General features: G+C 39.5%; 1 protein-coding gene across 2 annotated transcripts; it reads right to left on the minus strand.

The window, feature by feature from the left end:
* Positions 1–6,639: 6,639 nt before the first annotated feature.
* mc6ast3 (astacin like metallo-protease) lies at positions 6,640–13,968 on the minus strand. Of its 2 annotated transcripts, XM_011472817.4 has the most exons (8): positions 13,814–13,968; positions 12,789–12,834; positions 11,732–11,884; positions 11,360–11,477; positions 9,880–10,058; positions 8,659–8,740; positions 8,368–8,497; positions 6,640–6,737 (listed from the first exon to the last, which is right to left on the minus strand). In XM_011472817.4, exons 1-7 carry the CDS (start codon positions 13,892–13,894, stop codon positions 8,371–8,373), a joined length of 786 nt encoding a protein of 261 aa, XP_011471119.1. In that variant the 5' UTR covers positions 13,895–13,968; the 3' UTR covers positions 6,640–6,737; positions 8,368–8,370.

The raw sequence follows: 13,968 nt of genomic DNA on the forward strand, positions 1-13,968 counted from the left end.
CTGGGGGACATGAAAAACACAACATCAATGGGGGACCTTTCTGTGTGGAGTTTGCATGTTCTCCCTGTGCAGGCGTGGGTTTTCTCCGGGATCTCCAGCTTCCTCCCACCGTCCAAAAACATGCTACGTAGGTTGATTGGCAACTCTAAATTGTCCATAGGTGTGTGAGACTGAATGGATGTGTGATTGAGGATATTCCACCCTGCGACAGACTGGCGACCAGTCCAGGGCATCCCTTGCCTACGCCCAAGTGGCCGGGATAGGCTCCGGCAACCCCGTGACCCCGAAAGGGAATAAACAGTTAAGAAGATGAATGAATGAATTAATACCACAGGATAATTGCACGGAAAAAAGAAGTTCCGGTCACCTAGCTGAAATGTTTCGTATCACTGCGCCGGCTTCTTTAAAACAATCATCATTTGGACAAAAACAACCTGTAGGAGATGAACTTTCTCTCTGAACTGATGCTTTATTCAACACATTGTGATGATCAGTTTATATATATATATATCGCTTTCCTTTGCTGCTATAGTTGCAGTTGCTGCCGGCTCAGCTCCTTTGTCATGTTACCGTGACAACGCTTTTGTGTGACGCGCCTCAGCACATCACACAAAAGCAATCTAAACCAAAGAAATAACAAGAATAATGTACTATAAACTGATTGAATATTTATTTCTTTTTTTTTGTGACCATGGTATGAGCACGATAATGGCCTTCGAAATCTGCATTATCTGAAATTTACAGACTTTACGGAAGCAACCGTCCTTTGCGAAGTTCAGTCTTCCACAGCGTGTGTAAATTTCTGTTATACCATGGTCCGGGTGAATACTCGATTCTGATTGGTGCTGGGTGTACATTAAAAAGTGATAACGCACAGTGATAACCGCACGCCCCAAAAAGAAGATCCGATCACCTAGCTTAAATGTTTTGTATCACTGCGCCGGCTTCTTTAAAACAACCTTTTGCTTAATCATTTCGACAAAAACAAGCGGTAAGAGGTGAACTTTCTCACTGAACTGATGCTTTATTTATACCATTGTGACGATCAGCATATATTTCGCTCTTCTTTGCTGCTACAGTCGCAGATGGTGACGGCTCAGCTCCATGTCATGTTACCGTGACAACGCTTTTGTGTGACGCACTTCAGCACATCACACAAAAGCAATCTAAACCAAAGAAATAACAAGAATAAAGTACTATAAACTGATTGAATATTTATTTATTTTGTTTGCTTGTGGTATAAGTGCGATAATGCCATTGGAAGTGTCAATTATCAGAAATTAACAGACTTTACGTAAGCAACCGCCCGATGCGAAGTTCAGTCCTCCACAGCGTGCGTAAATTTCTGTTAGACCATGGTCCGGGTGAATAATCGATTCTGAGTGGCTGCTGGGTGTGCATTAACAAGTGAGAATGCACAGTGATAACTCTACGCCCCAGAAAGAAGATCCAGTCACCTATCTTAAATATTCTGTATCACTGCGCCGGGCTCTTTAAAACAACCTTTCGCTTCTTCATCCGGACAAAAAAAGCGGCAAGAGGTGAACGTTCACTCTGAACTGATGCTTTATTCAACCCATCAGATAGATCAACATATATATATATCGCGGAACCTTGACTGCTGCAGTGATGTGGCGCCATATCACGTTACCATGACAAGCCGCTGCACCACATAACACACAGTCCGCTTTTCGTGAAAAAAGCGATCCAAATCGGCGGGAAAAAAACAAGAATTAAGTACTAAAAACTGGTTAATATTTATTTCTTTTGGAAGTGACCATGGAATAAGCGGGTTAATGGCCTTAGAAGTGTGCATTTTCACTTTTTAACGCACTTCACGGAAGTGCGCTTCGCGTCGGACGGTTCAGGCTTTAACGGTGTTCGTTAAAAAGTGATAATGCACACTTCTAAGGCCATTAACCCTTACTTATTGTTTAAAAGTATGTTTGACAAACCAAATAAACTTCAAACATTCAGAGAGAAGCTTTATGAAGCCGTCCCACATGTAAACACAGCACAGGCCCTAAGACAGATCTGAAGGAGGGATGAGGACATGAAAAATAAAAATATAACAGCTGTGGTGTTTACAAATAACATGTAAAAGAATATGATGCAATGTAGCATAGATAGAATATAAAATCAAATAAAATGTCTAATTATAATTACTATATACTCAGCAAAACGTTTGTATCATTTGTTTCAGGGATGCAGAGTAATTTCTTCTCAAATCTGTATTAGAATGGGACAGTATGAAGATTTCAAAGAGTAAATCTCACCACTATCCTTTACTTTTGACTTTACAACAAACCCAAAGCTATTCTTTGTTTATATTTAACTTGTCCAGCAGCAAAACAAGCAGATCAGAGCTGAAGGCCTCTGGTGTTGGACAGATGTTACTGTTACAATAGGGGGTGATGAATCTTCAGATACAAGAGAAGTATATTTATATAAACCCCTTTAGAATTTTCAGGCTAAACTTTATTTAAATTCATTATGTTTGCATATTGTATTTCTTGTTGGACGGGAAAGAAAATAAAAGAAGAGAGAAGGAGCGAGTGGGATGTTAGAAATGGGGATAAGGGTCCAAAAGAAAGGGGGAAGAATGGGGGGTTAAGGAAGTTGCTGGACGAGTTGTTTGAGGTTTATCATCAATGCTGTCAGGTGTGGATGTCAGTCAAAAGGGTGAGGCCTGTCCACAGACACTCAATTATCGCAAACACACCTGTTTGCTACAAAAACCTTCACACACATACACAAAACAACAGCTCACAGGTACACTTTTTGGCTTCTCCCATCAGGGGTCGCCACAGTGAGACAACCCTCCCTTGAGGATGAGTTGCATGGTTAACTTGGCAATGTTTTATGCCGGATGCCCTTCCTGACGCAACCCTCTCAACCCAACTGGGCTAGGGACTGGCACAGCAGCAGAGAAGGGAATAGGGAGCAGCCCGGATTTGAACCCTGATTTCACGGACGGAAGGGGCCGCAAACCAGCACGAGCTAAACCAGCCCCCTAGTTCTACTGAGGTGGATGATGTAGGAGGAGTTCCCCTTTCACCACCACACCAAGAGCCCCATCGATGGCGAGGCAGCAGTGGCCACCAGGGCCTCCCAGACATCCACGTTGGATAACAAATCAAGGGATGCAACATTTCCAAGTTTCGTCACAAAGACATGATTTCTGTAGCATTCCTCCACAGAAAGCGCCAAAGACAGATGTGAAGATGGAGGAACAAGTCCTGAGCTGAAATAGTTCCCGGCGTGGGAGATGTGGATGGAGCAAAGCAAGGCACAGGTTGATGCAACTGACAGGAAGGAGTGATGGCCAGAGTCTTGGAGGTCAACCAAACTCTAATGAACCCGATCACTGTTGGAGCACACAGCAACACAGTAACTTCCTTTCTGCAACAGACTGAGAGGGTAGCCGGGCAACTGACACTCGGCCCTGTGTGCTGGTGGAGCTCTGGCATTTAGCTCAGCTGCTGCGCAGACAGGAAATGAAGCAGAAAAAATGTGGCAATGAACCCTCAGATCCTGTATCCTAGCCACCGCTTCCTATAGGGCAACAAGGGGGCAATAGATACTCTGCTAATGGAGAAGAAAGACATGAAGGGAAAAAAGAGGAGAAAGGCTCATATCTGGGACACATCCCTGTTTGATATCCCCCTGAGGGCGGCCAAGCTGAACCAGGTCTCTGTTTAGTCATCGTCCCAGCTGATCTGAAGCCTGATCTCCTTTGCTTATCTATTTCAGGCTGTCTCTGCTCTTCTTCTCTTTTATTTTCTAGGTTTGTTCTCACATTCTGTCTCTGTCTGACCACAAGTGCATGTCTGATGACTGGATAGAGCAGGCGCTTGAAGTAAAGGCTTCACTGAATGTTCCTTTCACACTGAAATCAAGTTTTTGTGTTCACTAACGAAAAAGACTGTTGTCATCACATTCTCAAACACTCTTACCAGTCATAGAGCTATGTCTATTTTTCCTCGATAATTAAGTAATTCATCTTTGTCGTGTGATTCATTGATACTGAAGGATTCTTAATTCTGTCTGATAAAAAGTTATTAGCCGGATAATGATAATTCGTGAAATGAAAATGGTACGGTAGAACAGTGGTGGGATTATAGAAATCTACTTCCTTCCACTCCCTTTCAAGCAATCTTTAATTTAAGGTCTAATTATCCTAAGTTTGATACGTATTTGTATGAATGTAAAACTGCTGATTGTATTGTTTTGTGCATTATTCTTGCTTTTATTGCTTGAAATAAACCATTTCAAATCAATTAGTATTGTGTCGTGTTTATCAAAAAGAGCAAGTATTTTTCAGTGAAAATGACGCAGGAGCATCAGTAACAGATGTGTGGCAGATAAAAAAACAATTTCAGAAAAATGTCTCACTTTACCTCAAGTATAATTTACCTTTATGAGGAATTCCTACTAAAATATTTAAAAATTCATGTTTTTTCAGTGTTTAAGTAAGTATTCTGATGGAACATAATCCCTCATTTGTATCCCATTTTCCTCAAACAGCCAAAGTCTTTTAGTGTTTTAGAAGCAGTGCTGATGAGTTGAAAATCTCTGGAATTCTCTCCCCCCAGACCTTCGTAACAGTGACTTCTTTTCAATTTTTTATTCCAGACTCAAAACCTGTTATAATTTGCTTTTACAGATCACAATTTTTTATTCTGATATCTGATTTTATCATTGATTTCAACTTATTTATTGTTTTTAACATGTTTTGATTTTATTGTGTTTTACTTTTGAACCTGTACAGCAGGGGTGTCAAACTCATTTTGGTTCGGGGGCCACATTCAGCCCGTCTGATCTCAAGTGGGCCGGACCAGTAACGTAAAGGCAAAATAATAGTTTTGTTTTAGTTTTTTACTCTTTTGGAAAAAATGCCTCAACCACAATACTAGCCTAATCACTTGGGCCCAATGGATCTCAAATAAAATTAATTTCACTTCAAAAAAAGTTGGTTTATTCAATTTTATACTGACTGAATATTTGACATCTGACACTGAAGCAATCCTGATAATAAACTCAAGAGGGGCTAAAGAAAAAAACGAAACACCTGTCTAAAATGCAAATGTTCAAACCATTAAAAATGAAACTAAATGAAACTTGCAAACATTTGTGAACATAAGAATTTGGAGTTAACCTCCTTTCTCTCCTGAAACTTCACCAGACTATCACTATCAGGATTCAGATTCTGTGCAGCAACACATTTACTGTCATTCCAGTGCGCAAAACACAAAGAAACGTCCAAGAATCTTTTCCTGGTTTGATGCTTGAATTTTGAGGCAACGCCTGGCTGCCTTCTTCCTGACCTTTGATGGAGTGCCATCGGTGACCAGACTGACATCACGTGACCAGACTGACATCACGTGACCAGACTGACATCACGTGACCAGTTCACTTCAACATCGTCTGGCGCAGTAACTAGAGAGCTGACTGTGTCATCAGCTGTTGTTGTGTCCATCAACTCAAGAAACTCCACTGTGACGGTCTCTTCAACATCTCTAATAAATATGCACAGCTGTGTTTATCTGTGATGTCGGTCCTTTCATCAACAGTGACCGAAAATGCAATAAATGACTGGATCCCTTCATTTGGCGTCCAAGTCTCCTCAGAGACATTGTTTCTGTAATCGTAATCCATGACAGACTCATGTTGGCAAAGGTCGACTGCTTTTTGGGGCACAAGTTCACCTCAGAAAAGGTTTTGGATGTTTGCACCAACATGTTTACAATTAGGTGTCTGTCACTGCTCCATCACTGATGTCAATACTGCAGTAAATGCAAACGGTTTTTTTTTCTCCAGTCCAGCTAATTGTTGGTAATTCTTCTTTTTTCTTAACTGCAAATGGTAAAACTTTTCTTTATGGTGAGTCTCACAGTGGTGCTGAATGTTATTTTCTTTGAGCACTCAGATGTGTTGATGACATACCAAGCATTGGGGTTTTGTAAAAGCTTTGTAAAAGCTTTTGGAAAAAAACTCAATTTTTCTTGGAAGGCTCTTCACTCCACTTCACTTTTTGGCAACATTTTGGTCTTTAGGGTGTCACTACTGATCATCCTTATAGCAAATTAACAGCGGTAAGGTTCATAGGGAACCAAAGTGAATCTTACCCAGACGCAGAGCTGTTAGGTTTCGCTTTTGGCACGTGCAGAGATAAGCTGTTTCACCTGTTTTGCTTTTCCTTTGCTCCCCCTAGTGGCGGAATTGCGCATTTCTGTTATTTTTAAAAAAAAAATCATAACTCAACACAGGAATGGACTATAAATGTGCTTTTTTTTTTTAAACATCCTTATAATTTTTACTCTTCATGTGTGGGCCAGACTTAACCACCTGGCGGGCCGGATACGGCTGTACAGTGTCCTTGAGTGTTTTGAAAGGTGCTTTTAAATAAAATGTACTATTATTGTTATTATTATTATTATTATTATTATTATTAAAAGTAACAAACTGTTCATACAGCAATGTATAGGAAATAAAAGCAATTATTTTTGTGTATGTTTGTTTGCCAGTGTGATGCATGCAGTGCCAAACCCAAAATGGTGGTGAGGTGATGAGGTGAGGACGGAGTTTGAAAACAAGCAGCTCCACACATAATCTGGGGGTCAGCAGGACATCAGATCATTTTGGCTCAAAAATTCATTGGTTTATTGTTAGTGAGAGTAGGTTGAATCAAAAATGTTCAATGGGCTCAACAAAGAATGCCTGGAGCCATCCATCACCTGTTGATAAAAGGAGAGACATTAGACTAAGAATATTTTAAGTGTATTTGGTAACAGAATTTAAAGATCAACCTAAGAGAAGGCAACAAACCTAAGGCACATTTGATCAAACTTACGTAAAGTATATGTTAGAATGTGTAAAGACAATCAAAAGCGTTCACTGAAGGCAAAAATAACTGTTTCAAGTTCTCAGGATTCAGCTGGCAAAGACGTATCCAAGAACATTTAATAGATGATTCAAATCGGACATAATCTACAAATTATTTGTGTCATAAGATCAACACAACAAATAATTTCTTCCAATTCATTTCATTTCCAAAAAGACTTGCTTCTGTGGATGATAGTATATTCAGCTTTCTTAAATTCTATGTTTAAATTTTGATCAACATCATATCAAGCAAAGGTTCTCATTAAACCAAATGAGGTTGTCTTGAAGTTGAGTCATGGCAACCAGACTTGAAATCTTCCTTGAAAGAATATGACTCAACATCAAGACATCACATCAAACATCTTTTATCCAGAATTATCTAAATAAGACTGAAAATAGACAAGAGGATGGTAGAATTATAATCAAGTCTTCTAAACCAATTTGTAATTACTGTATTTTCCAGAGTATAAGTCACACCTGAGTATAGGTCGGAGGAGCAAAAAATGCATAATAAACAAGAAAACAACATATTACATAACATTAAGTCGCACGGGATACAAGTTGCACCTTTGGGAGAAGAGTGCAATGCTTCTGAACAAATCGGCAGAGCTCCTCGTAATGTTGCGTTCACACCGAACGGCATTCACCAGCGTAATTTGCGTCCACTGTCTCTTTCTCAATGCTCAATGCTCGTCCAAAAATGTGTTCATGAACTAGACACTAGCATCGTATGTGGGTGAAACTACCATCAAGTTTTTAGCTTGGAAGCATTGACCGTATCTCTCCTTTACAATGCATGGAAGACACGAATGATGTTTAGAAATCAGGTTTATTTGTTTTAAAAGGCTCTACAAAAGCATCAGTAATCACATCTCCATGTTTGGGTCCATGAGATCATTCAGAGACTCTCCCAGTACGGTGAGGTTCACCATCTACTGCAGGAGCTGCGTCTGAATGTAAACCAATATTAATGTTGAGATGCAAATAAGAAAAGTATCATAAAGTTCAGGAGGAGAAAGATCCGATTCTTCTCCATGTTTTGGACAGCGCTTCTTCTCCATTGCTGTCAACAGCAAATACTGATACACACACCTACAACACCCTCTGGCGGTTGTTAGTAGGAAAATAACAGCACTTCCCTGCAAAAGAGGTCTGTAATCTGAATAAGAATATCTTGGGAAAACATAGGGTAATACTAATAAAACAAACATCTGAATGTATGTATGTAAAAAAAAACATACAAGTCGCTCCTGAGTATTGGTAGCACCCCTGGAAAAAAAAATTCAACTCATGCTCCAAAAAAAACCAGAAGGTCAAATTCCAATCAGAGCTTTGTATTGGATTCCTCTAGTCATGATACGGGTAAAGTCTGTGGTCTATAACCATAAGTTTATTTTCCTATATTGATTTCTTTTTTTAACCTTTCCACAGTACTGCTATTTTAAGATCTGGGTATTGCTGTTAGTACAAACTTGTACTTACAGTTCAACATTTGTACAGCCTGTTCAGTCTGGTGATATCATTGTTGCTCATCTGAGTGGCTGTGCCAAAAGGAACATTAGGATCAGGATAGGGCTCCATGGTGGGCCTGTTGTTTGCAGAGAAGGCATATCTGGAACCAAGTAGATTTGTTAAATTGTTAGAAAAAAAAACTGACAATCAAAATGACCCTTTGTAAGTAAAACAGTAGGAATATGTTCCAAATGTCCACACTGAGTGGCTCAAATGTGTTTAGTCTGCTTAACAGATGAAGGTGAAAATGAAAGTCCAGACCTGTGGTACTGCATGACAGAGTTGTAGTCGTAGGGAGTGTCCAGGTTCAAAGTGTTGAGTTTATCAAAGGCGTACTCCAGACCTGGTGGAGAAAATTCAAAATATGTCTCAGATCAAAGCATAGGAACTGCGCTCTATGCAGAATTCACAGTGAGAACATCACAGGGGCCTTGCAGGGGACCTGTGTCCCTGTGTTTCACCAATCCCATTCCCATGTTTGAAAATGGTATAAAATGAGTGTTTGTTTTATAAGTGTATGACATTTTTCTACTTCAAGAATGAACCTCCCGTTAATGGAGCAGAATTTGCTGGAGTTTTTTATGCGATATCTCAGACAAATTATAGCCAGTGTTTGATCATTGGCAAGATCTCTCCACACATCAGCATGAGTTCCAAAACAAAAACAAATGAAGAATTAACTGACAGTATGCTGACCTGTTATTATTAATTGGTATTCCATCTAATTAGCAAACAGATTGTTGCAAACATCATTCAGAGTTTCATAGATCAGAAAGAACGAGGCATGGTCACTGTGGTTTGTTTAGAAGTAAGAATCAAAGACAGTGCGGTCATGGTTACATTTGATCATTTTGTCCTATTCTCTGTCAGTTGCCTTTACTCAAACCTTTGGGTTTTCCCTGAGGTTTGGGTCAGAATAAGAAGATTTGATGGCCCATAGCTTTACCAATGAGGATCCCAGTCAAACAGAGAGTTTGTTGTCTTAACGTATTCAGTGGTAATCATAAAAGATAGGCAGCATTGGGTCTGGTTTCTACATGCATAGGAGACCAAAAAAGATTTACAGGAATGGTAAACTTTTTCTTTTTTTTTTTAAATAGTAGATGATGATTGATCATTGAATGATTGCCCGTTGGTGTTTTGCATTTGAGGCCCACATTTGACCAAATGAGCAAATGCTCTCCCACAATGTTATGAAGATTATTTTATTAAATATCTAGCTGGCATCTACCAGTCACACATGTGCTGTCTGGGCAGGTTACACCACTGCCACATTTTTAGAAAACGTTATTTTTTAAAGTGTACTGGAAGTTTATTTTGACATTTTTAACAGGATTTCTGTGTTTTTCCAGCTGTAGCTCTGCAGATTAACATGCTGTAAAAATTAGAACTTCATTTGCAACATGTTGACTTGTGCATAAGATGAGTGTGTTTGATGTGATCAAATTTAAATCAAAGGAATTTCAAAGCTCTGGTTCTGACCGGACTGGATGTTCTCCCACAGAACTCGGATGTGTTGGTCCCTGTCAGAACGACATTGTTCGTGGTTGAAGCCAAGGGCGTGAAGCAATTCATGTTGAACTGTGCTGTGGTAGATGCAGCCCTGGCGGTCCAATGACAGCGTCTGGCCATAACCGATGCGTCCAACGTAGGAGTAACAGCTGTAAAAAATCATGAAAATAAAGAAAAAATGTTAAAGAGAAAAGTTCTGATCAGAAAACAAAGAATATTAAGAATTTAATCAACCATGCAAATTGGTTCACCAGATTTTCTTCAAGACAACCCCACAATATCCTGATGACACATCCTACCAGGGATGCCCTGATGCCATCTGCACTGATGGACACCCTTGTGCGCAAAAATGCTTTGTGACTGGCACAGAGGTCCAATCATGATGCACTGATTGGGTTCAGATCAGGTAGGTTGTTCCTCTTAATCACTGATTTCCAGATATTCATGTCATTGCCCTCATGGGCACTGAAATCTACCAGTATGACAATGGAGTCCCCAATCACTTTCTATTACTCTTCCTGGAGACTCAAGAAGGTCAAGTACTCTACACTACTGTATGAGACCTGTCCCTGTCCCTGTCCCTGTCCCTCCGGGTTGGGTACGTAACCTCTCCAATTCACTGGAATAACCCTAACCTATGATGGTCTAGCTGCTCACACCCAGCCAATCACCTCACAATATGAATAACTCTATAGTGCAAGAGAGCCCAACCCCTCTTGAGGAGTTGTTGTCAGACCTCATACCCTGCATTGAGGCAAGCCAAGCTATCTCTAGCTGGTATTGTTCAGCCTCCCTTACAAGTTCAGGTTTTCGCATTTAGTGAGGTGATATCCGATGTCCCAGTGGTTAGAGCCCATTTTCAAGCCACATGGTTTTGACAACCACCCAAATCCCATGGCACTGCCAACTTGAGGTATTTCTTGTGCCCCAAACAGAACAGCCCCTAGGATCACTCTTGACATCACTACCCCACCCCCACCACATCAAGGTAGAGGTTTGTATACTCTATGTAGTCATTCTTCGTGTAGAAGGATTTAACCTTAGCAATGTTCGACCCAACACAAGGTGATCAGCTCCATAACACGGAATACTAATTCATGGAAAGGAAGCCCCAGGCACATGTTGAGTGCATAGAAGAGAACCTAACTTTCAAAAACATCTTATTTTAGTCTGATTTTACATTTTTAAAACACTTCAATTTCACTTTTCACGATCCATCTTCAGAACCCTCTGAATCCCTTTTAGGGTCACAGGGCTGCTAAAGCCTATCTCAGCTAATACCATTGAATAAAGATTTGGTTACACGGAGAGAAGGGCTTGAAATATTTTGGTTTTTAGTGTAATGATTACATTTCAAACACGTTATGTTTTTTTGTAATAACTAAAAACAATTATCGTCATGCTATTTTCGTCATATTTTACTCATGGTAAAATGTTGATACCAACTTACCCATTTTGTGACTGAATGTGAACATAGTCTCTCTGGCCAGAATAAGGGATAAATCGGATGCAGGAAACCTCAGAAAAAGACTGCAGGCCCCGCTCAATGACTTGGAGTTCACTAGAAGCTGCAGAAACAGACAGGAAAATCCGCTTCAGAATATGAGACTTTGAAAGAATCTGTTACTTCAATTGCACAGACATTTTGTTGCAGTCTTAACACACAAGTCCACTGAAACATGAAGAAGCAGCAGCTTGTTTAGAAAATATCTAAATGAGTACATTTGTAATACACAGCAGTACATTTTGTCCTTTTGTTAATTTTATAGTTTTGTCTCAAAAATTCCACTTGAAGGATCAAACATGTTTTTCTGGTACTTACAAAAATGATTAGCAATCACATAGGGTATGTACACCCTTCCATCAGCAGATTTGGGCCATAAGCAGCTGCTGGATGTGCACTGGTCAGCGTTCCTGTCAGATTTACTGACATAGGCAATGTCATCCACCACAAATGGCTCGTCTTCTGTATGAACTACAAGAAATAATCTTCACTTCAGTTATGGCTTCATTCCAACACTAAATAATGCTACAGGTCGGTCATAGTACTTCATTTTTTATGACTTCATACCATCTCATTGTCACTATTGTATAAAAACCTAACTCTTTAAACCTAACCTTTTTTTTAGTCAAAGATATTAAACATTTAAGTTATGCATTTGGCAAGCATTATGGAGTTTTCTATCTTTAGTTTGTCTGAAGGGTTGTGCTTAAAATGGAAAAAATATATACCAGTGATTTCTTTTTAAATTAATTTGCAAAATTCAATGTCATGATGTTGTTTTTGGAATACAAAAAGAAAGTAATTTAACAGGAAAACACTGCAGTGTTATCCACTTTATTCTGATGAGGACAAATAAGAAAAACACGGTCATTGTTCTTTTGTTGTAAAAAAAACCTCTATGTAATACAGGGGTGGAGCAGGGGGGGGGGGGGGGCTTCTTTGCAAAATGATTTGCCCCTCATAACACCCCCCAATGAGTCTGTTTAAGTATTAAGACAAAATTTTTAAATTAAATCTTCAAATGATTTCCCTCAAATTATTTGCTACGCCCCTGTGAAGTGTATGCTGGCTCGTCTGGGCCGTCAGCACCTCGTCTTAGCCGAAATCTGCACTCTTTCCATGCTGTGACAGGAGAAAATTCTTATTTTTGGAAAACTCGTGAATGATAACTCATCAATAAACTATCTGAGACATTTGTAATAGCCTTTCACTCTGCTGTTCTTATTTGCCACCCTTCCAAAGTACCCTCCCCCTGTAAAATGTTCTGGCTCTGCCATGATGTGATTTTGATCAATCATTAAAAACGTTTTCAGGCGATCAGCTGAAGGAAGTACAACCACTGGTTAACTGTTAACCGTCGAGAAAACAGTCTTACCGACATCCTTGTTGGCCTTCCACAGGAGCTCAGAGACGGACAGTTCCTGCATTAGAGCAACAACACAACACAAAACCTTTAAGCCCACAACACAAACAATCCTGGGCAAATATGAAATCAATGAAATGCTTGTCACAGTCCTGTTAAAAAACAAACAAACACCCAAAGTTGTTTATAAATGTTTAAATTGGGAGTCTTTTCATCTACATTTTTATCACTCTCAACATTTTAATCACATGAAAGTACATTATAAGATGCAGATAAATCAAAAACTGGATGTCTGTGATGCATCGTGTTTCTGATTGAGCATCAAGTATAAAGTCACAATAGAGGTCAATTTAAACACACACAAACACAAAAATGCTCAGTTTCTGGCCGTCCAAAACAAAAACTCCTCACTGATAAACCTAAAGCAGAAGAGAGAAAATGTGAGTGTGCCCGGTTTTATGATGCCAGATAACAGTCTGTTGCTTTTCCCACCATTTTTTTTTTCCTGATCTTTGTGTTTGACCTCCAGAAAATATAAAAATTGGTTTGAAGATTTGTAATTTGTAATCTGTGGTTTGTGTAATACATTGTCAGAAATGCAAAAACTCGGAAAGTAAGATGAGGAGGTTAAGTCAGATGCTGTGGCAAGAACTTCATCCAAACCTCGTCAAAGAGAAAGTGAAGATTATTGTGAAGTACTCTGGGATTTTCCAGCACTGCATGAAAAATATTTGTTTTTTTGGTTTTTTTACATTGTTTTCCTTTGATCATATGGAATAAACATAAAGACAATGGTCCTCCTGCTGACAGCAGGTATGTCAAGTCACTGATTTTCATTGTATTTCTGTTGTTTTATGAAATCATAAAATGACACAAAACGATGCCAAGAAGAAAAGTATAACTGAAAATAATCAGATTTAGTGGCATTTATAAATGTTTAAAACACATTTATAGAGATTTGGAGAAAATCTAAAAGGTAAACAAACAAGTCCCCCATTCTGACTTTATGCATAATTTTGATTTTCACACGTCCTCACCTTCTCTGTGGCCCAGGAGCAGGTGGAAACAGCCAGGAGGATGGCAACACTTAGCTTTAGGGAAGCCATGTGGTCAAACATAGCTTGAAACGCACCAAACTCATGCTTTTATTCTGCTCTGGATCCGCTCACTGTACAGAAATGTTTGCTTGATG

Source organism: Oryzias latipes, chromosome 6, assembly GCF_053564925.1.
Source record: "Oryzias latipes strain Hd-rR chromosome 6, Olatipes_Hd-rR_3.1".
NCBI classification, from domain to species: Eukaryota; Metazoa; Chordata; class Actinopteri; order Beloniformes; family Adrianichthyidae; genus Oryzias; species Oryzias latipes.

Excerpts from the sequence above, each read along its gene's own strand:
- mc6ast3 (XM_011472817.4), bottom strand. The coding sequence starts at position 13,894 with ATGTTTGACCACATGGCTTCCCTAAAGCTAAGTGTTGCCATCCTCCTG. Across the intron at positions 12,835-13,813 it reads GCTCCTGGGCCACAGAGAAG|GAACTGTCCGTCTCTGAGCT; the intron begins GTGAGGACGTGT and ends GCTCTAATGCAG. Across the intron at positions 10,059-11,359 it reads CACATTCAGTCACAAAATGG|CTGTTACTCCTACGTTGGAC; the intron begins GTAAGTTGGTAT and ends GATTTTTTACAG.